The 23,892-nt window shown below is 34.9% G+C and overlaps 1 protein-coding gene across 1 annotated transcript in view; it reads left to right on the forward strand.

Moving 5' to 3' along the window:
- The window catches only part of ASPM (assembly factor for spindle microtubules), a 69,029-nt gene that overhangs the window by 10,531 nt on the left and 34,606 nt on the right, over window positions 1–23,892 (forward strand). The window contains exons 5-18 of the mRNA XM_037825105.1: window positions 4,737–4,841; window positions 5,234–5,380; window positions 6,600–6,845; window positions 7,138–7,205; window positions 8,898–9,039; window positions 9,631–9,761; window positions 10,288–10,463; window positions 13,141–13,286; window positions 13,376–13,461; window positions 13,981–14,202; window positions 14,705–14,912; window positions 15,003–15,148; window positions 15,244–15,372; window positions 18,424–18,618. Of these exons, the coding sequence (XP_037681033.1) occupies window positions 4,737–4,841; window positions 5,234–5,380; window positions 6,600–6,845; window positions 7,138–7,205; window positions 8,898–9,039; window positions 9,631–9,761; window positions 10,288–10,463; window positions 13,141–13,286; window positions 13,376–13,461; window positions 13,981–14,202; window positions 14,705–14,912; window positions 15,003–15,148; window positions 15,244–15,372; window positions 18,424–18,618 (2,147 nt within the window). The remainder of the gene's footprint in view (window positions 1–4,736; window positions 4,842–5,233; window positions 5,381–6,599; window positions 6,846–7,137; window positions 7,206–8,897; window positions 9,040–9,630; window positions 9,762–10,287; window positions 10,464–13,140; window positions 13,287–13,375; window positions 13,462–13,980; window positions 14,203–14,704; window positions 14,913–15,002; window positions 15,149–15,243; window positions 15,373–18,423; window positions 18,619–23,892) is intronic.

Below are 23,892 nucleotides of genomic sequence, written 5' to 3' on the forward strand. Positions count from 1 at the left end.
GACCTTCACACTGCTAAATCTGGTGATTATTTCTCAATCTTCTTTTTGAATTATTAGCAAATTATTAGAAAATGTTTTGATACTTTGAACCCCAACCCTCCTGGAACAATTTATTCTACCATCCTCACTCTTCCTGATTATTTTCTTACCTCACTGGCTGCTGCTTCTGTTTCCTTTGAGGGGTGCGTCTTATCTCCCCTACCTCTAAACCTCGGAGGACATGAAGGCTTAGTCATTAAATATTTTTCCCTTTTTTACTCACTCTCTCCATGATCTCATAGCTTTCAATATTGTCTATACATGGAGAGCTCCCACATTTATGTGTTCAGGATAGACTTCTAGTCTGTAGACTCATTTCTAACCACATGTTCAACATTTCCACTGAACATTGTCTGTCTAGTGATCATATTTGCTTAATTTGTCCAAAAACAAGTCCCTTCTGTCCCCACTCCCACTACATTCACCCCTGGTCTAATCTCAATAAATGATACCTGTATATTCTTTGTTGCTTAGGCCAAAAATGTTGAATCATCCTTAGTTGTGTTTATCTCACACCCTTTCTCTATAAATTCAAATACAGGTTCTGTCTGATTCCAAACTCAGTCCATCAACAAATTCTGTCTTCTCTTTCAAAATCTGTTCAGAATCTGATGACTTCTCAGGACTTCCAATGGCACCATCCTTGACCAGTCTGTGTCAGGAGATACAGCAATGTTGTTTTTACCCTTGCCATTCTATATGGCCTATTTTCTACATAACAACCAGAGTGATACTTTTAAAATATTAGCTGGATCCTATCATTCCAGTTCCAAGTCTTCTAATGTCTTCCCATTTCATTGAAGGCCAAAGTTCTCTTAATGGTGTCCAAGTACTTGTAAGATCTATATCATCACCACCTGCCTCTCAACCTCACCTTTTATCTCTTTCCCTCTTGCTCACTATGCGTCTGCCAGTCAAGCTTCCTTGTGATTCTTGAACCCTCAAACATGCTCTGTCTTCAAGTTATTTGTAGTTTATTGTTCTCTGTCTATAGAATGCATTCCCTCTCCAAATCCCTCTGTCAGACTCAGAAAGGCCAGTAACTTGCCCAAGGTCACAAGAGCTACCATAAAATAGAGACAACAGTTTCAACTCAGGTCTGCCTAACTACAAAATAAATATTATTTCTACGATCTGTTGCTAGATTATTGGGATTTGAGTAAAGAGAGGACAGATAAGTGTAAGGTTTTTATTTTGGAAAGTGACCAAGAATGACAGTGATGGAAGACAGAGTGGGGTCCACTGGACTCAACATTCTGATGTGCCAATGTAGTGTCACCAGGTGGTTTTCAATATATGGCTTTCTTATTCCCCTGCTCAGGAACTGTCAGTGGTTTCTGCCGTTATCATATGATTTACAAACGTGTTATTCTGTTATTTAAGGTTGTCCTTCACATGATCTCAATTTATCCAGCCTGCTGTATTACTATTCCACTGCATGGCTTGTCCCCTTGCCATTCTGTCTATGCATTCTCCTATTAGCATTCATATCAGTTGTTCTCTCACTAATTCAGATTCTTAATTTACTTCAAGTATTATGATCAACTTTTATTAACTCTATTCCCTGCTGACTTTTCCCTCTAGGAACATTTTCTTAGCAAATATGTATAAATTGTATATGAGTTTATGTATACACCATATAAGACATCTTGTACCTACCTGATAATTCTTTGCTTTTATACTTTTCCTTGTTTCCTGTAATTATGTTCTGACCAAATAAATTCTTTGATTGTAAAGAATATATCTTTTTGCATCTCCTAAAAGATGTATGATGTGACTTGAATGCATGAATAAATGACCAAAGGAATAACTAGTGTTGACATTTGAACCTACAGTTAGAGGCTGCTATCTGGTTGAGCGACTTTGCTAGATTTAAAGAGAATTGGACACATATTTGATTAGTGTATCTATATGATAGCTGGTAACTCACTGAGAGCAGTTATAGCTTCTTTTTATTCCAGCATACCTAGGAAAGCAAAGAAGGCAGTTTTTCTATGCTGATAAGGTGCATATTGTGTGCTATGCACAGCTCTAGGTTCCAAGGATACAGAGAAAAGGCATAATTTCTGTCCTTGGGTTGCTCTCTGTCCTATGATTGACCTATGCCCAGGGAATCATGGAAAGACAGAAGTGGAAGCACCCTACCTGGCTTTTTGTGAATGACAAGGAAGAATGAGATGGTTCCAAGAAAGACTTCTAAATGAATAAAGTGGTTCTAGGCAGAGGGGCTAGTTTTTGAAAGGTTTCAGAATAAGGAATTTCTTAAGAAATGTTCAAATTCAAAGAACATTAAAACCTAATAATTATGTCACAATTTGGTCATGTTCCTTATTTTCACCACTGTTGTAGATTTGAGATCCCTCTAAATTAAGGGTAAGCCCACTTTTTCTTTAAAGGTCAGATAGTAAATATTTTAAACTTTTCAGTACATGTGGTCTCTATCATAACTGTTCACCTCTGACACTAGCTTGAAAGCTACAGTGAATATGAATGAGTATGGCTCTGTTTCAATAAAATTTTATTTATAGACACTGAAATTTGAATTTCATATCATGTTTATGTCATGAAAATGTTATTTTTAAAAATTTTTAAGCCATTTACAAATGTAAAGACTATTCTTAGCTTGTGGGTCATAAAAAAACAGGCAGCAGTCTATATTTTGCCCATGGGCCATAGTTTGCTGATCACTTCTCTTAATATTCATGGCAGTTATTAGCCCTTTGCTTATATTTTGTAGCAGTATAAGCTGGTGAGTATCCTGCTTTTCAGAAAGTGAACTGCTGCTATTCTGATAAGTTATTTATTTGCCGCTGTAACTTTCATTGCGTTTTTCTTTGTAGGTACCACCTACCATTTCCCTTAGTCAACTGGGCTACATAGGCTGGGAATCATTTTGGAGTTTTCGTTCTCTATCACTTTCCTAGTTAACTGGTTATTAGGCTTGTTGATTCTATTAAAATAACTCTCCTCTTTAATCTGCCCACTGCTTTTAATTCTCATCATTCCTAACTTGGATCTCTGTAGTAGCTTGCTTGTTTTCTTTGCATCTCATTTTGACCCCTTTCATTCCATTGCCCATACTGTTTTTTAAAGTATAAATGAGGGTGTGTTCCGGTTTGCTAATGCTGCCTTTTTGCAAAATACCAGATATGGATTGTCTTTTATAAAAGGGGGTTTATTTGGTTACACAGTTACAATCTTAAGGCCATAAAGTGTCCAAGGTAACACATCAGCAATCGGGTACCTTCACTGGAGGATGGCCAATGGTGTCTGGAAAACCTCTGTTAGCTGGGAAGGCATGTGGCTGGTGTCTGTTCCAAAGTTCTGGTTTCAAAATGGCTTTCTCCCAGGACGTTCCTCTCTAGGCTTCAGCTGCTCTCCAAAATGTCACTCTCAGTTGCTCTTGGGGCATTTGTCTTCTCTTAGCTTCTCTGGAGCAAAAGTCTGTTTCAACGGCCATCTTCAAGCTGTCTCTCATCTGCAGCTCCTCTCTTCTCAGCTCCTGTGCATTCTTCAAAGTGTACCTTTTGGCTGTAGCAAGCTCACTCCTGTCTGAGCTTATAATAGTGCTCCAGTAAACTAATCAAGACACCTGCTGAATGGGTGGGGCCACATCTCCATGGAAATTATCCAGTGAAAGATCTCTCCCACAGTTGAGTGATCACATCTCCACAGAAACATCCAATCAAAAGTCTCCAACCCAATCAACACCAATACGTTTCCTGCCCACACAAGACTGCATCAAAGAATGTCATTTTGGGGGGCATAGTACATTGAAACCAGCACATTGTGTTACTTCCCTGGATTAACATCCTTCACTGGCACACAAGATGCTTCAAAATGATTAATAATGCAGGCTCTGGAACTATATTGCCCAGGTTCAAATCCCAGCTCTGCCACTTACTAGCTTGTGTGGCAAGTGGCTTAGTTGTTCTAAACCCTAGTATCCTAATTGTATGAAATGTGGATATTAATAGTACACTTCTCATAGGTTTGTTGTGATTATACATGAGGTAGTCTATAATAAAAGGCTTCTATAGTGCCTGGCACTAAGTATTCAAATGTTAGTTGTCTTCTTATTTTCAATATTGATCTCTTTCCTACCTCTTCCAATTTCTTCTTGTATTGCTTTTCACAACATTAGCATTTCTGTCAGCAGATGATATTTCCTCTTGTCTTAGTCCATTTTTTTCAAAAGTCAGCTCAAGTGTTCCCCACCTAGGAAGGCTGGCATACCCTCTTAGGAAAAGTTAGCTTTCCCTTTTCTGTATTCTCATATCTCTTTAAATAGAGCTGTCCCTTGTGCAATGTATTATGATTCTTTTTAAACTTTTTCCACAGTAGGCTGAGCACTTCCTAAGGGCTGGGACTGTATCTTTCAATTCTGCATCCTCAACACCTAGCACAGTGTCAGTAATATATGCACAGGATAAAATATGGTTGAATGTGGACTGTAGCTTCTATAGATGCAAAATAAATTGTGGGTTCTGGTCTAGAGCTTTCAGAAATTGGTTTTATTGCCTGCTGAGTTCACAGCATGGTACCTGGTACATAGTAGACACTCAGTATTTTCTATTCAAAGACTATGATTCCGGAGACCCAAACATTAGTTTTAAAACAGTCTATCAGCTACCTATTGAAAGAGTTTATTTTGTTTATTTTTAATGCTATTCAGTCTGCTTTATAATTTATTTTAGATTCGTTAGTATGCAGAACTTCTAGTTCTAAAACAAGCAGGAGGACTAAAACCATTGTTGCTGTGGCACGATCCAACTTGACCTTCATAAAACCATTAAAAACAGGTAAGTGTTTATTTTAAACTCTCTGAAAAATTAACATGGAATGAAGCATTAATTGCATATCAAATGGAAATTAGTTAATACATTTTTCTTAAATAAAAGCCTTGAAGAGGTGTGCATTCTAATTATAATTAGGGTATTCTATCAGACTTTCTTCAAATCAACTCTTCAGTGACTTAGGATTTTTTAATGACTGAGAAGTACTGCCATACTTTTCCACTTACTTTTTTTTCCATTTCATGCCCCAAATTCTTTCAATTCTTTCCAGCAAGTGATAGAAAGACAAATACTGTTGTGTTTTAAAGGTGGTTTTGTTAATAAAAATGGCTTTTTGCTATATATTATATAATAATTTAAAAGAAATTTTCTTATGCAGCACCTAATTGTATTCTTAGATATTCCTAGACACCCGATGCCATTTGCTGCAAAAAACATATTTTATGATGAACGCTGGAAGGAAAAGCAGGAAAAGGGCTTCACTTGGTGGCTAAATTTTATATTAACTCCTGATGACTTCAGTGTAAAAACCAGTATTTCTGAAGGTAAACATGTATCTTAAATAATACTCATTTACATAGAAATTTTAACATTAATTTTATCACTTTAATTATATATATTTTATTTATTATATTATAGTTAATGGTGTAGTTCACTAATTCATTGGCATGAATGCTTTAAGATTGTATAGATAAGAAGTTTTATGAACTCTGTACTCAAAGTACTGAAATTTACTTTCTCTTTTTGCTTTCATTTTCTCAATAGCCAATTCAATATCCAGCCTTTCAGGCGAATGGGTTTTATATTACCACAGATTCATTCTGAGTTAACAGTGAAACATGGCTGCTAAGAAACACAGTTCAGTCTTCTTACATTAGTAAAGCGTAGCATCCTGAAGAATACTTGTTACAGTCCTGTGTGGACCACTTTGGGGGTATTGTCTCCACTTTTAAATACCATAGTTTAAAGGATGTGCGGGCAAGCTATGGATTGTGAGGGATCAATCCAATAAAGATGGGGATGTTTAAAACATTCCAGTGTTTATTCTGGGTGTGGGGCAAGTAAGCGAGACGGTGTCCTTAGAAGGCTTGAAGTGTTTTCTCCTGAAAGAGAAGGAAATTTACTTTTGTTCAGGTTTTGCATAGAAGTTGTAGGGATCTATCTCAACTCAACACAAGGAAAAATACCTATAAACATTCAAATTGTCCAACTATTAAGTAGGGTATCTTTTAAAATGGTGAGATCCTCATTGTTGCAGTGTTCAAGCAAAGTCTAATTTGTATTTGTCAGAGAAGTAGTGTATGAGATTTCTTCACTGACGAGCCTTTGGATTAAATGACCTGTAAGACCACTTTTTTTTTTTTTCCAAAAGAAAACAAAACCCAGTTTTAGTTTTTTTCATAAGAGAAAATGTGTTTCATAAATATTCAAATTAAATTTCAAAATTTAATTCATTTGAAAAAATCACATTCTTTAGAGGCTTATCATTTTATTAATTTGTAAAAAGGGTAGGAGCATAGAAACCAGTTAATCTATTTCATTAGTGTGGGTTAGAGATATAACATTTGAATTTGGGAGATAGTGGTGAAGGTGGTAAGAAGTGCTCAGACTTGAGATACATTTTGCAGATAGAGCAAACAGGATGCAAGGGGCACAGGGCATAGATTCTGTTTTGGCCTTCTTAAGTTACATTTTATTGTTGGATTTAAGAATATATATAAATATTCTTTAACCAGAAACATTCTTTCTTTTGTTTTTATCCAGTAAATGCTGCTACTCTTCTTTTGGGAGTAGAGAATCAACATAAGATAAGTGTTCCTAGAGCACCTACAAAAGAAGAAATGTCTCTCAGAGCTTATACTGCTCGTTGCAGATTGAATGGATTGCGTCGTGCTGCTTGCTGTTTATTTACTTCTGAAAAAATGGTTAAAGCTATTAAAAAGCTTGAAATTGAAATAGAAACTAGGCGGTTAATTATTCGAAAAGACAGACACCTGTGGAAGGATGTGGGTAAGAAGATTGCAGAAATCTTTTAAAAATTAGTTCTTTAAAAACATTAAGATTTTATATTTCAGAGTGATATACATATACATGCTTTGGCTTTACTGCCTAAAATCTCAAACACTTAAATATGATCATACATGTTTTTGAGAATAAAAGTATATTTTATTTAAATTAACTTATTTCATATAAGCAATTATCCTTTTTTCCACTGATATCTCTTCCTGAAGTTTTATTGACTATTTCTAGTTGATTATTTGATTAGTGGTCTGAGCTAATTTGCTTTTTACATACATTTCAGGAGAGCGACAGAAAGTCCTGAATTGGCTTTTGTCATATAATCCCTTGTGGCTACGAATCGGTCTTGAGGTAAACATATTTTAGTTTTTGAAAACAAAGATAGATTTTTTTTATTATGGACTTTTAATATAATAGACTAATAAAATATAGTATCACTTATGAAAGTTACAAAGTCATTTGGTTAGCTTGATTCATATTCCAGAATAAAATTTAAGATCCATTAATAAATGCTTATTAGGTAAATAAACAATGCCATTTATGTATTATACCATTTTGTTATATAGAAATTTGCCTTTATAGTCTCTTAAATATATATAATTTGGTCCTGGATATAATAACAATTTAGTAAGTTCATTTTTGAGTCTTACATATGACAGGGACTATACTGTTTTACATACATATTCTAATTTAACCATCTTCAAAACTGTGAGGAATTAAAGAAGAAATCCCACCTCCCATTTGGGATATACCTTTCTTGTGGCCCAGATGAAAAGCAAGACACTTGTGTAAAAACTGGCAATGCCTTTTAAAACTTCTGTTTAACCTATAACATTCTTTGAAATTTGCTCTACAGTTACTCGTTGAATTGTGTTTTGAAAGTCTTCACCTTTCTGTATATACCCTATATTTCATAATAAGGAAAGAACTGAAACTGTGGAACTGTAACCCATAACAGTTTTTGAAATTACCTATATTACTGCTTGTTAAGTTGTGGAACTGTGACACATGACATTCTTTGAAATTTGCTAACTACTTGTTAAATTGTACTTTGAAAGTTATCACTGTTATGAACTTTATGTGTATATATTAAAGTTCACAATTAAAAAATACATTAAAGAAAAGACAAACCAACACTTCTGCTTAGATTGCATCCTTTGCCCCTTTGGTCAAGGCAAATCATCTAGCCAAGCACAAATGAAGCAGGAATTTACAGTCCTTCCTCAAAAGGCATAGCAAGTCTATGACAGTTGGTGGGAACATATAATATTTTTACAGGGAAGGGACAGATGAGTAATTGTGAACAATAAAACATTCTACCTTACCACTGCACCAGTATTGCCACGCCTTAGGATTTGGTAACTGTGTATGACTGTTGAGGATTTTAAGAAAGCTTCAAAGGCAAAAAAGAAATAGAATAAAATTTCTCTATTTTGGGAGATATTAATACTTTCCCATGTTCTCATCTCTATATTATGTCAATGTAAGATTATAGCATATAAGGTAATGTTTTTAGTTGTTTCCAATTGCTCTAAACATCATTAAAAACCAGTGTTTTGATGTTTAATCTCATATTAAATCGATTATAAACATATCTGAAATTTCCAAATTATTGTCTTAAATGATTTCCAGATGGTTTTCTACTTATTAACAATTAGAAAATTTGAATATTTGGGTTTCTGTTGTATCTTCATTGATACACTTAGTGGAATAGTTAAATTATATTTGAAGAACATGCCCGTATTTGATAGTTCTTTAACTTAAAGTTTAAAAATTAAATTGTGAGGTTTTTTTGTCAGATGATTTTTAAGAATTTATATCAATCTTGAGGATTTATCTATTTTCAATTTGAAGTATATCTATGTAATGCAGAATACATAAAGTGTATATGTACAGATTAAACAGGTTATTAAGTAAATGTCTGCATCACCTCCATGCTATTTAGAAAATAGAACATTGCTAGTTCCCTAGAAGATTGTTGTCTGCCATTCCCCAATTAGAGATAACATAGTCCTGACTTTACCTCTTATTTCTTCTTTTCAGACAATTTATGGTGAACTCATACCTTTGGAAGACAACAGTGATGTCACAGGGCTGGCTGTGTTTATCCTGAATCGCTTACTTTGGAATCCTGATATAGCAGCTGAGTATAGACACCCCAGTGTTCCTCATCTTTACAGAGATGGTGAGTATTTCTGCCTCCACTGCACTCTTTCCACACTATACATAAATAGCTGCTGCTGCTTCTCATCTCAGTCTAAATGTTACCGTCTTAGAGAAACCTGTCCAAATAGGTCTTTATTCTACCACTCACCCTTCTTCTATCCCCATTATCCTTCATCATTTCTTCCATCACTCTTTGTTATTATTTTCACCTGTGTGTTGTGTGGCTCCACCCCATACCTTCAGCAGGCTGTAAGCCCCATGAGTGTGGATATCATATTTGTTTTGGTTTAATACTATATATTGAGCATCTAGGATGGTGCCTGAATATAGTAGGTGGTCAATAAATATTTTTGAGACCGACTAATTCTCTTGATGTCTCTGTACCTGTTTCCTCTGAGAAATGGAAATGTTAATGGTATCTATCCCATAGGGTTATGGTGAAGATTAAATGGATTCATACATATGAAACACTAACACTAGTCACATAGGGCGATATTTGTGCTTGTTATTATATTTTTTATTGCTAGCATATTACTATTGTTCTGATACTTACTTTAAGGTGAAATTTGCCTTTCATAGACTTAACTTACTACTCTTTGTGTACTTTAAGGGCATGAAGAAGCTTTGTCTGCATTTACATTGAAAAAGCTATTATTGTTGGTCTGTTTCCTTGATTATGCTAAAATCTCCAGACTGATTGATCATGATCCTTGTCTTTTTTGTAAAGATGCTGAATTCAAGGTACAGTTCTCATTTCATGTTTTATATTTTACATTTAAGATTTTTGCTTGCTTTCATTGTTTAGTTTGTTTAAAGAAAAAAAAATGAGTTCCCTAAGGAACACTGCCCCAGAGTGGAATAGCAAACTATCTAGTGAGTCCTGTCAGTAGCTCCAGCTGTTCCTGACTTTTGTGGGTTGACATTTCACCAACACATCATACTTACTCTTAATTTTGACTTGAGAATGAACTAAACTATGCTTCTGAGGAATTAATTTTGAGGTAAACTTCTTTCCTAATTTTAATGTAGTATACTATCAAATTATTGCTAATTTTTAGAATATATTATTTGTGCTGAGCAATTATTTTAAAAGTCTCAAATTGGAAGTCTATGAAATTTGCATTATCACTATATGATATAAAACTGATACTCTTTTTATATTACTATTAATTTTACTTATAAGTACAGAATGATTTGAAGGATTTGTTTTTATTATAAATAAAATTATAATATTGGACTATAATACTTACATTTTATTTTTCCATAGGCTAGTAAAGAAATTCTTCTGGCTTTTTCGCGAGACTTCCTAAGCGGAGAAGGTGACCTTTCCCGTCACCTTACTTTCTTAGGATTGCCTGTTAGCCATGTTCAGACACCATTTGATGAATTTGATTTTGCTGTTACAAATCTTGCTGTAGACTTGCAATGTGGAGTGCGTCTTGTGTAAGTTTAAGAAAGAATTATTTTGAACTTAAACAACTTTCTTGTTCTGCCATGTAATGGAATAAAATTATGATTTTAAAAGATTGGCATAGGCATCTGCAACACTTTCAGCAAATTGTTGATTAGTTTTTAGGCCCACAGACCTTGTTTCCTATCTCCCACCACTTTTTTTTTATCCTGCTGGCATGTGACTTGGGTCTGTGGGTAGGAAGTACTAATGTCCCAGAACAGGTGTTGGGACAAGTGTGGGATGAATTAAAATATCGAATATTTCAATGACATTTTATGTCTGCATGGGTTCATGAGTACCATATCATTTGAGACAAATTTTAATGATCTCAAGGTCATTTTACATGTGAAAAAAACTAAGATGAAGAGATAGAATGGTTTGCCCAAGTTTTAAACAGTGGAATTAGGACATAAACTCAGGATGTCTGACTTAAAATCACACAATATTTCCTCTGTAGCACCTGGAATCCTCAAATTTGTCCTCAGTGTGAGTGCAATGGTTTACAATCTCTGTTATTTGAAGGAATGGCCTTTGGCATGGTGCTAGGGTTGGCCTCTTTGTTGTATCCGGATTGATATCAGTGTTGTTTGTAGGAAGCACTCCAACATGTGTTACATCCTTATTGAGGAAACCTTTTTGTGGTCAAGGAAAGAGATCTCTTTAAAGCAAAAATATGGCTTTTCTATATGTCTTTCAGAAGTTGTTAGGCCTCAAAACAGCAAGTTAAGCTTTGAAATATGGAAAGCAAAAAGATAATGACCTTCATAAAATATCTCCACTATATATAGTATAGTTTCCTGAGCCCTTTTTCTGATTTGGTACATTTCTTGTAAGATTTTAAGTTACTTATGGCCAGAATGTTGCAGGTAATCTGCATGCTAAAATTCAAATTGGCTAAAAACTTAACTGAACAGGAAAGAAGTTACATATATATGCTTATTATTAGCTTCTTTGTTTAGACCAGATATCTCTAGGATGTATACTGAGAACCTTAAATCCATGTCTTATGGGTCCAGTTGAAGGAAATATGATTGTTTAGCTGGCAGAAAAGCAAGAAAACCCTGAGACATAAAATGTCTTCAGATATCTGAAGGGCTGTATTATGCTAAAATGTGATTAAATTGTTTATTACTAAGCAGAAAAACCATACATGAGCAATGTTTAAATATTTTAGAAAGATGATGATGGTATGGTATAAAAACATGCCAATATTCAGACCTGTCCTTAGGAAGAATACAGTTCCCCGTGTTGGAAGGTTAAAGAAGTCAGGGACTGCTTGGCCAGAATGGAGGAAATCTTTGACATTTATGAGGACGTGATCCCCACAACTTGGAGTCCCTAGTTTTTCAAAAACAACATATATGTCTCTTGTTTCCTTCTAAGTTACATTTCCATGAATATTCTTTTCTTTCCTGATCATATATTCTCACAAGTTGATAGTCTTCAACTTTCTCTTTAGCTTTCTCTCACTTGAGTAATATTCATACAAGGGAGAGCATCTGCTAAATGTGTTCCACATATTATTTTTATGTTTTGTTAATTTGTTCATTTCATGAATTTAAGCCATCATATCTCTTTTCTGGACAAAAGGGATTCATGTTTTTAGGCCTTTTATACTCTCTAGGAAGGAGAGTGATTGTTTTTATGTTCGGTATATTCTTCCACAAAAAACACGTTTTCTACGCTTTTACAAGAATTACTGAGTATTTAGCAAGGTTGGATGTTGATATTATGTAGTTGGTTAGATTTTTTGAGATCACTTGAGAGAATCCTTGGGAACGGTTAATCCATTAATGTCGCAGGTGGTGTGTTGGTCTACTGTTACAGAAATGCTTCATACATTGATTGGGTAGTTGGCCTAAACTGATTCTCTTTTCTGACCTCAAGAACCTATGATTTTTATAAACAATTTTGTAAGCTTTTAGCTATATTTGATAATAGGTGGGGGCTTACTTTATCTGTGGCAACAGCAATTACTGTCTAGTGGGTAAAGCACTGCTGACCTAGATGGATATTAGGGGTTTGAATTTGAATGAGGTGTGTATTTCTTTAGGTAAGCACTCAAATATTTCTGTAGTAATCTGGTATAGGTATAAGAGATGGGCTTTTTAACTGATAAAACTGGGTTTTAAATTTTAGTTATGTCATTCCATGAACAATTTACTTTGTCTCCCTGGGCCTTGATTTCTTCATCTGTAAAAAATGGGATAACAATACCCAAGTTGTGGTATTTGCTGTGAGTACAAAAATTAAGAATGGAAAGCACTTACTTGATGTGTAGAATATAGTAGCACCTTAATAAATGTCATTTTTCTCTCTGTCCCTCATTCCCTTCTTTCCTCCCCCTTCTCTCCCTCCTTCCTTCCCTTTATCTTTGTCTGTAGAACCCTGTTATTTTCCTCATGTATGCAATTGTATTTGTATGTCCCATATTTTCTTTATCTTCTTTTCATAGACCCCTCTGCCAACCCCCAGTCTTAAAATGAGAAATAACTCTTATTCATTAACTATGGAGCAGCAGAGCATTGAGGGACTTTTTTGGATCCTTATGACCTAAAAGGATTTAAACTCTTGGGATTTATTTGGGTAATAACTATATTTAAATGAAGTGTATTTTTCATACATGCTTTATATAGCAGTTTCATCTAAAAATTCCTTTACTGCTAGGCGAACCATGGAACTTCTTACTCAGAACTGGAGTCTCTCAAAGAAACTCAGAATTCCTGCAATAAGTCGTCTTCAAAAGATGCACAATGTTGACATTGTTCTTCAAATTCTTAAATCACAAGGAATTCAGTTAACTGATGAGCAAGGTAAAAACTGAGTAAAGATGAAACATTTTTCTCCTCTCTAAAAATTGATATGTAAATATATTACATTAATGAGCTGTCTTCATTTGTAGGAAATACAATCCTATCTAAGGACATCGTGGATAGGCACAGGGAAAAAACTCTAGCGTTGCTTTGGAAAATAGCATTGGCTTTCCAGGTACTGAACATTTGATACATTTTGGACTTTTTATCAATTTTGAATGTTGATTTATCAAAACAATTTGAATCAAAGACTAACATAATTATCGTTTGCTGGGGTTTATTCTGTCCTAGGAACTGTGTGATATGTCCTTTATACATTCTAATGTAATTTTCACATCAACCCTACGAGATAGATTTTTATCTCTACTTTACAGCTAAAAGTTACATTGTTGATAAGAAGTGGAGCAGTGATTAGAATCCAGGCTTGAGTGGCCCTAAATCCCATGTTCTTAACCACTACACACTCCATCACTTCTATTTAGACTGTTTTTTCTCTTTAAAAATGTAGATTTTTGGTGCTAAAACATATATACATTTTGGCACTTCACTTTCTTAGATACTTAAAATTTCTGACTAGGTTATGTTAAAATTTAAACTCTTCTATAGTTTCTTTAAATGGAAGACAGTTCTGTTTCTGTGGGTTAAAAATAATATATGGGATATGTAAAAATATTTATCTTTTTTTTTTTTTTAGGTGGATATTTCCCTTAATTTAGATCAATTAAAGGAAGAAATTGACTTTTTAAAACACACACAGTGTATAAAGAAAACAGTATCTTCACTATCATGTCATTCTGATGCTGTCATGAATAAGATAAAAGACAAAAGGAATAGTGCTTCCTTTGAACATTATAGAGAAAGCATAAAGCTATTGATGGATTGGGTAAATGCTGTTTGCGCCTTCTATAATAAGAAAGTAAGTTTCTTTGTTTTTGTTTTAACCAAGTGTCTTTCAAAATAAATTTTGGTAAAAGTCAATTAAGCTTAATGTATAAAATCTTGTCTTATATTTCTTAAATAATTTAGTTTATTTGTGTAAGCAAACTTTTCCTCAAATGAGGAGGGTATATTTTTATATACTGTATTTCAACTAAATAAGACATCATCAATTGTATGATATACTAGAAAAAAATCACTAAGAAAGAAAAAAATGTCCTAGATTGGGGGGTGAGGGGGTTCTAATAGTTCTATGTTAACTAAGTACTAGAGAACCAAAGAAGTAATCTTACAAAAAAATTCTACTTTTGGAATATTGGTATTTTATAATTGAGAAGTTTTCTGAATATGGCATTACATTAGGTACTATTAACAATTAATGTAATATTCATAGCTATTTAAAGGGGTTAATGGACTATACTGTCCTTGTCCATATTTAATAGCTAAATACAGTTAATTATTTCTTTGATATTTTCAATCAGGTGGAGAATTTTACAGTGTCTTTCTCAGATGGTCGTGTGTTATGTTACCTGATCCACCACTACCATCCTTGCTATTTGTCTTTTGAAGCTATATGTCAGCGTACCACTCAGACCACGGAATGCACACAAACTGGTTCAGTGGTGTTAAATTCATCATCTGAATCAGATCATAGTTCTCTGGATATGTCTCCTAAAGCATTTGATCATGGTTAGTCCCTTTTGGCTAAGTAACCCTTTCTATTTTATCTTTGCCATGTCTGATTTTTGCTAGAACAATCTCTCTTTTTCACTTGCATAGTAGAAAATACTTCAGAACTATACAAGGAGCTCCTAGAAAATGAAAAGAAAAATTTTCAGTTGGTTAGCTCTGCAGTTAGAGACCTGGGTGGAATACCCGCTATGATTCATCATTCAGATATGTCAAATACAATTCCAGATGAAAAGGTGAGTAAAAGAAGAGTGCAATTAATATCTCAGAAGATAATAAATTATATGTTTTTAGTTGCTCTTCTGTTTTCATCTTTTATATTTTCTCTTAGGTGGTTATTACCTATTTGTCATTTCTTTGTGCAAGACTTTTGGATCTTCGTAAAGAAACAAGAGCTGCTCGACTTATACAGACAACTTGGAGAAACTATAAACTAAAAAGAGACCTAAAACACCATCAGGTACTCTTAAAAACTGAAAACACTATTGTGTGAATTGTACTTCATAAGATGCCAGTTAATTGATTCTTTATAATTTTTACATTTTACTGATGTATGAAGTTATTGAGGTAAATTTAATAATTGTGTGTGTGTGTTGTTTGAATTGGGTTAGATATAAATCTTTCTCCCTAACTTCTAATGTTTCTTTCAATTGTGTATCTTCCACCTCTATCCACTCTTTCTTTACTCCGCTCCAGGGAAATGGAATAACCTATCTGCCTTGTCAATTTGTAAAGAATAAACTGGGGATGCTTGACCCAGCTCTTCCCTTCTTTCTCTTGGAATCTAACCTGCCTCCAGGGATAAAGAGATCTTCATTGTTTTTTCAGGCTGTGCCTCTGAGGCTTGATTCCTTCTAGTGCTGCTTGGGACTGGGTGTCAAGTGTCTGATTTCTGGTTCAATTAGCAAACTTATTTCATCTGCAATGAAACTGTCTTCCAATTTATCCTTTATTATGAAAGTTACAAAAGTGATTTTTGGTTTCTACTGTTTTATTTCTCAAAATGTTTAGGACCTGGGCACAGGAATAGAGATATTATTTGGTTTCCCTTTGTGTCCCCCAATAGCATAAATTTTTGCATTAATGTAAAATAGCTTTCTTTCTCTTGAATTTTGAGGAAAATGCTGTTTTTAATAAGCTGAGAAATAGTCTCCATGATCAAGTTGAATGGGCTATTTTATTCCTTTCATCTCCCTATCCCTTCCACTATTGTTAGTTAAATTCATTTATTTGGAAAAATAAAATAAAACAAGCCACCATGCTTAATATCAGATATTTTTTCTATCAGATATGTGTTCTACCTGATATTGCTCCTCAATTTTGAATTGCAACCCATTTATGATAAAGTTCTTAGTAGTTGTATAAAACAGCTGAATGTTGGCATCTTCAATGTAACTTGTTTTCTCATACCATATCAGACTTGGAGATAACAATTGAAATATCTAACCCCTCACCTTCTCACAATCTGCCTCCTCACCCATAAATCCACTGGAGGATAACTACACTGTTGGAAGTTTCTAGGAGAACTATTTTAGGGAAATTTTCAGGAAAGGTTCTCTTCTGATCAGGCCTCAAATTATTTCACCAGTTCTTTTATATGGCAGTATAAGAGAGATTTAGAATGCCAAGAAACAGTTCTCCTTCAGTAGTGGTTATGAGAAAGCTGCAGGAAATCATGCTCCCTCTCTTATACATAACTGTACTGACGTTAGACTACATCTTTTTGTTTTCTGTTTGGAACATTAAGCAGCAGGCTCCCTATATATGCTAGTAGACATATTATAAGCTAACAGAATATAAACATTATCTTGAGGTATTCAGCAACAGTATAGGATTAAAAATGATGACACACAATCTGACTTGAAGGGTCAGTAGCTTTGAGACATGGGAAGTTTTACCATCAGCTACTGCAAGTTTTCAAATAGTTGATAGTCTTTGTAATATATTTGCCTCCCTGGATTTAGTTGCTTCCCATCTCTAGCTTCTCTAATGCCACATAAAATGGTTCTACTTTAGTTTGCTTGAGATTGAGGTGATCTGCAGACTGAGGTAACTTTCAATTCACTTCAGACTATTGTGTCCAAAAATGACCCTGACTCTTATAACTTTTGGCCCAAATGCTAGTACACTTTTTATTTATTTACTTTTAGCTATTAAGGGAGTGCTTTTAATTTGGATCTCTGTAGTCTTAAAGGCCATAGCTTTACAGGGACACTGACAGTGACTTTAGATGGCTTAATCAAATTGTTGTACATAATTCTCTAACACAATTTTAGAATTGTCTAGTCTTTTCTCACTCAAAGGAGTAATCTAATGTATGACCCTCACCATTCCTTAGTATTTGTTTCAATCCAGTGATTACGATTTTCCTTGATTAGAACTTCAGTTTGATCCCTTCCATAACTGAGTGTATAGCCTATACCCACAGATACATCCACCAATTGAGTGCTACTCATAATTAAAATCCATAGCTAGTCTCTGTGTAGACCTTAGCCTTGCCTGATGGGCTCTTCCAGATAGCAACATAAAGAATTATGAAACATGCTATAAATTGTCCCATTTGCCAGAGGAAATAACTCTTCTAGTTTCCAATGCAGTGAAGTGAAGTGATAAATATAGCCTTGAAAAGTATAGCAAAGTGATTTAGGGCATGGACTCTGAAGCCAGACCACCTGGTTCAAATCCTGGCTATGCTACCTATAGGACTGACAAGTCACTTGACTTCTCTGTTTCAGTTTCTTCAGGGTCAAAAGAGTAGACCTGTTCATCTCTTCATATGGTTGTTGTGAGGTTTAAATGAGCCATCCATGAAATGTTTAGAACGGTACCTAACATCAGAAGTAACAGAAATCGAGATTCTTGGGTATGGGCCTCTAGTGCTCCCAGGGTGGCCACTAATGCTTTTGGGAAGCTCAGACACTACTTCTCAAAACCCAAACTATATTCTGTTCTCTCCAGCCTCTATTGCTTTAAGCCACAATGTATTCTGTGCTGAAGAAGGGTATTTTGCATCTCCCCTTTTGTGAATTATAATCTGTTCAAATTATAACAAAGCATCCCTACCTTATCTTGTAAGGCATTTTATTTGGGGGTGGGGGATAGGGTTCTTTTTTTTTTTATCTTTTTCATACAATCCCCCTCCCAAAAGTCAAGCATGAATTTACTGGAACGAAATCTGGGAAGTATACCAGATTATACTTCAAAATGCCTTTATTCTGAATTATTTAGTCTCTGTGATAGATCAAACATCTTGGGATGGTATTTCCTAGAAATCTTTGCTTCATTATGCAAATATATCTGCAAACTCACCTACCAGCCCTTTCAGCATGCCCAGAAGTATCTGTGTTCCAAAAATGAACATACTTAAAATAAGCCTAGGGCATTTTCTTTCTAAGATCAATTTGATTCATGTTTCATTAAACAGATGATATTCTTACAAAGAATAATTTAGGATTTTAAGTGATTTAATGTTTAATTCACATCTGCTTTTTTTTTTTTTTTCCTTTTTTAGGAGAGAGACAAAGCTGCAAGAATTATTCAATTTGCTATAATCAATTTTCTATCTAAACAACGATTGAAAAAGGAGGTTAATGCAGCACTGATCATTCAGAAATATTGGCGAAAACTCTTAGCACAGAGAAAATTATTAATTTTAAAAAGGGAGAACCTGGAAAAGATTCAAAATAAATCTGCATCAGTTATTCAGGTATAATATCTGGGACTAATTTTTGAATATAAAAAATTTTAATGGCATTTTTAGAAAAAGATAAAATATGAATTTCATGATTATATCTTAGGAGTCTGTATTTTTTTCTAATATTTAATTTTAACAAATATTTAACACCTGCCTACTACCTGCAAAACTTTTTGCTGTGTTCAAGATAAGCCTTAAATATAATTGAAATGCTGTCCTTGCTCTGAAGGAGCAAACAATCAAATTCTAAATTCCCTTTGCTGTCTGTTTTTTAGAGGTTTGCAGTCTAGCTCCATGGGACATATTAGAAACTGTACCATTCTACTTTGTATATCCATATAGCCAACCAAGCTCTTTTTTTTTTAATTTTTAGTATGAGTCCTGGAAACTTTTAGGACAAAGGTATACATTTTCCTATGTAGTCCACTAATTTGGCATGTAATGTAAATATTGCTTGTAATTAGTCTATAAAAAGCTTATGCATTTTTTCTTTTTACTAAAAGTATATAACATTCCTACTCTACAATAATAAAACTGTTCTTTACATTTAAATTATTTAAATTTACCTTTGTAAATGCCATTGAAGAATCACCCCATAATTTTATCTGCTTTGTAAATTTGGAAATGTTTGTCTGGCAACCATTGTTGATAAATGAGGAAGAGATTCTGATTTAATGATTTGTCTTTTTTTGAACCTTTTTCTAATGTAAAATATTACACATAGAAAATTGCCCAAGCAACCACCATCTAGGTCAAGAAACAATATTGCCAGCCTCCTTGGAAGCCACTTGTCAATCAATTAACCTCTCAACCCCAGCCCAAAGCAGCCACTGTCCTAATTTATGCTAATCATGCCTTTTTCCTAGGCATAATCTTTAAACAGTGTAATTTAGTCTTGCCTATTTTTGAAATTAAATATAAATGGGTTCAAACAGTATAAATCTTTTACTTGACATTATTACATTCATTAGATTTATAAATGTTGATCATTGTTGTGGTTGTTTAATTTTCATTTGGCTTTCCAGTTATGAGCTATTATGATTAAACCTACTAGGACTGTGTCTTTTGGTATGAAATGTTTACATTTCTGTCCAGGATATACCTAGGAGTAGCATTATTTGATCTTAGGGTATTTATGTCTTAATTTTAGTAGATACTGACAAAGCCTTTTCCAAAGTGGTTGTAGCTATTTAAAACCTACATCTAGGTAAACACTTGGAAATTGTCTTTTTAATTTTAGTCATTCTGATGGTTGTGCAGTTGTATCTCATAGTAGGTTTAAATTTATGTTTTCTTGATTATTAATGCTATTAGACACCACAACTTTTCATATTTGAAATCCTCTTCTGTCAAGTGTTTTTACAAGTCTCGTGCCCATTTTTCAGTTTCATTGTTTGCCTTATTGTGGATTTGTAAGAGACCTTTATATATTCTGGATATTAAAACTTTGTTGAATATAATGCATTTTTATGATCTTTTCTTAATCTGTGATTTGCTGTTTTATATCTCACTAATGGAAGTTCTTAATTTTATTTTATTGTCAGTACTTTATGCATCCCACTTAAAGAGTATTTCTTTGTCCTAAAGTCATGAAAATATTCTCCTATGTTATCGTCTAAAAACTTTAATGTTATGCTTTTTGTATTTAGATCTTTCCTAAAATTAATTTTTACATTTGATTTGTTTTAGGGGCCATTTTTATTCAGTTTCAGGAAAATTTACTGAAAAGACCATCCTTGCCCCACTGCCATACCATAGTTAGCATACGTCAAGTATTCTTATATGTATGATAATGTTTCTAATATTTTTTCTATTCTACTGGTCTTCTTGTCTATCTTTGATTCTTATACTATAGCTTTACAGGAAATCTTAATAACTCCTTTGTCTTTTTTTTTTTTAATAAGTGTTTAGCTATTCTAAATTACTCTACATTTTCATATAAATTTTTGCATCAAATTTGGAATTTGGGATTTAATTGAATAGGTCAGTTTGATTACAATGGATATCTTTTTAATATTGTCTTTCTTTTTTTTTTTTTAATTTTATTTTGAAATGAATTCAAACTTACAGGAATAGTTGCAAAAACAATACAAACTCCATACACAGAACTCCAGCATACCCCGACCCCCCTCCCCCGACACCCCGATCCACCAACTTTAACATCCTGTCATGCCACCATTTCTTTCTTTCCCTCCCTCCTTCCTTCCTTCCCTCCCTGTCTATCATCCATTATCTATTGCTCTGTCTTCTGAACATGAGAGCAGGCTGCACACATCCTTGAACAAACAATATAATTCACATATACATTTCTCATGAACAAGAACATTCTTTTATGCATTCCCTTTAAGCGCAGCTAAGAAGTTCAAGAAATTCAACATTGATACAAAGCTTACATTCTATTTTTTCTCTTCTTTTTTTTTTTTCTTATATCCCAACTGTGTCCCTTTGAGTCTCCTCTCCTCCATCCTCAGATCCCATCCAGGATATTCCTTGGCATTTAATTGTCATTATCTATTTAGACTATCTTTTTTTTTTTTTTTTTTTCACTTGTGGAAACATATATACCGCCTAAATCTTCCCATTCCAACTCCTCCCTAGCATTCCATTAGTGGGATTAATCACATTTAGAATCTTGCAATGCTATCACCTTCCCACCATCCATTACTAGAAATTTTCCTTCACCCCAAACAGAAACCCTACACTCATTTCTTAACTCCGCATTGCCCCTTCCCCCACTTCTCATAACTCATACTCTACTTTTCATGGTCTTATTCTCTGATGCTTTCTTTGTGTTTACCATGGGGCTTAAATTTTAACCTCTTAAGTCTATAACAATCTTGTTTTTCTTTGATAGCAACTTAACTTCGATAGACACATAAACTATGTTCCTTTACCCCTCCATTCCCCCACCTTTATGTAGTTCTTGTCAAAAATTACATATTTTACATTGAGTCCAAAACCACTGATTTATTATTATAGTTTATGTATTTTAGATCCTGTAGGAAGTAAATAGTGGAGTTACAAATCAAAAATACAGTAGTATTGGTATTTATATTTACCATGTGATCTTTACTGGAAATCTTTATTTCTTCATGTGCTTTCAGTCAATTGTTTAGTGTCCCTTCTTTTCAGCCTGCTCAATTCCCTTTAGCATTTCTTATAGGACTGATCTACTGGTGATGAAGATTATCTCAACTTTTGATTATCTGGGAATGTTTTCATCTCCCCATCATTTTTACCCTCCAGGTGTTTGTGAATTTTCTAAGTCTCTGATGGGTATTAACTTCTATTGGTATTCCATTGTGGTCAGAGAATGTACTTTGAATAAATTCAATTTTTTTTTTTTTTAATTTATTGAGGTTTATTTTATGTCTCAGTATATGGTCTATTCTGGAGAAAGATCTGTGATCACTAGAGAAGAATGTGTGTCCTGGTGATTTGGGATGTAATGTTCTATATATGTCTGTTAAATTTCTCTATATCTCTCTTTCCTTTCTTTGTTTCTCTGTCGGTAGGGCTCCCTTTAGTATCTGAAGTAGGGCAGGTCTTTTATTAGCAAAATCTCTCAGCATTTGTTTGTCTGTGAAAAATTTAAGCTCTCCCTCAAATTCGAAGGAGAGTTTTGCTGGATAAAGTATTCTTGGTTGGAAATTTTTCTCTCTCAGAATTATGTCATGCCACTGCCTTCTCGCCTCCATGGTGGCCGCTGAGTAGTCACTACTTAGTCTTATGTTGTTTCCTTTGTATGTGGTGGATTGCTTTTCTCTTGCTGCTTTCAGAACTTGCTCCTTCTCTTCAGTATTTGACAGTCTGATCAGAATATGTCTCGGAGTGGGTTTATTTGTATTTATTCTATTTGGAGTTCTCTGAGCATTTATGCTTTGTGTGTTTATATTGTGTAAAAGGTTGGGGAAGTTTTCCCCAACAATTTCTTTGAATACTCTTTCTAGACCTTTACCCTTCTCTTCCTCTTCTGGGACACCAATGAGTTTTAAATTTGGATGTTTTATTTTATCTATCATATCCCTGAGATCCATTTCGATTTTTTTGATTTTTTTTCCCCATTCTTTCTTTTGTTCTTTCATTTTCCATTCTGTGGTCCTCGAGTACGCTGAGTCATTCAGCTTCCTCTAATCTTCTGTTATGAGTATCCAGAGTCTTTTTAATTTGGCCAACAGTTTCTTTTATTTCCATAAGATCTACTGTTTTTTTGTTTACTCTTGAAATCTCTTCTTTATGCTCTTCTAGGGTCTTCTTTATGTCCTTTATATACTGTGCCATGCTCTCATTGTTTGATTTTAGATCTTTGATTAATTGTGCCAAGTACTATGTCTCTTCTGATCTTTTGATTTGGGTGTTTGGGTTTGTGTTCTCCATATCATCTGGTTTTGTCTTATGCTTTAAGATTTTATGTTGTTTTTGGCCTTTTGGCATTTGCTTTACTTGATAGGGTTATTTCAGGGTCTATAAAATACCAATCTCTAATTTGTCAGATCTACAGCTTGGTGGCATACACTTTCTCTAACTAACCAGCAGATGGTGTCCTTGAGTCACCTATTCCCCTCAAGTCAGTTCTCCCCAACTTTGTCTTTGTGGTGTGTGGGGGTCTGATTCTTGTGGGGGTGAATTGGTGCACCAAGTTTGGGTGTGGTGTTGGTGCTGTCCGCCCTGAATGTGGGGCGTGTATCTGAGCGGTTAGGGAGGCAGGGCAGCTTTAATAATCAAATCTCCTAGGTGTTCCTGGAGATTTAAGGATGTTGTAAGAGTCCAAGCCTTCACCTCAGTCCCACCACATATCATCTCTGCCACTGACCCACAAGTCCCTGGCACTGGCATAGGGTCCCTGGGATTTCTGAGCCGGTCCCCCTTCTCAGCCGTGCTCTTCCAGGACCTCTGCTGAGGAAAGGCTGTGCCACGTCACAAGTGCGCGCCAGCCCTCCAGGAAGCCCTGGGCCGCCGGGCCGTGCAGGGGCATTCCCAGCCTGCTTTAGAGATGGTTGAATGGGGCGTGTTAATTTCCCACAGCTCTACCTTCCCAGCTCTGGGACAATTAGCTGTGGGTGCCCTAAAGGCCACTGTCCAAGGCCAATATTGTGGTATGTGCGCGGTGCTGCAGGAACCACTCCCCGCCACACTGGGACCCTTGGTGCGGCTCTGGGCTATGGGTCTGGCCCCAGGCGGGAGCGTCCCAAGCCCACGGGGGAGATGGTTGCAAGTGGCGCGGTTTCTTTCTCCTTTTGGCTCACCTCTGCTCCCCTGGCCCTGAGGCAATCAGCAGCGGGTGTG

This window comes from Choloepus didactylus, chromosome 2 (assembly GCF_015220235.1).
Source record: "Choloepus didactylus isolate mChoDid1 chromosome 2, mChoDid1.pri, whole genome shotgun sequence".
NCBI lineage: Eukaryota > Metazoa > Chordata > Mammalia > Pilosa > Megalonychidae > Choloepus > Choloepus didactylus.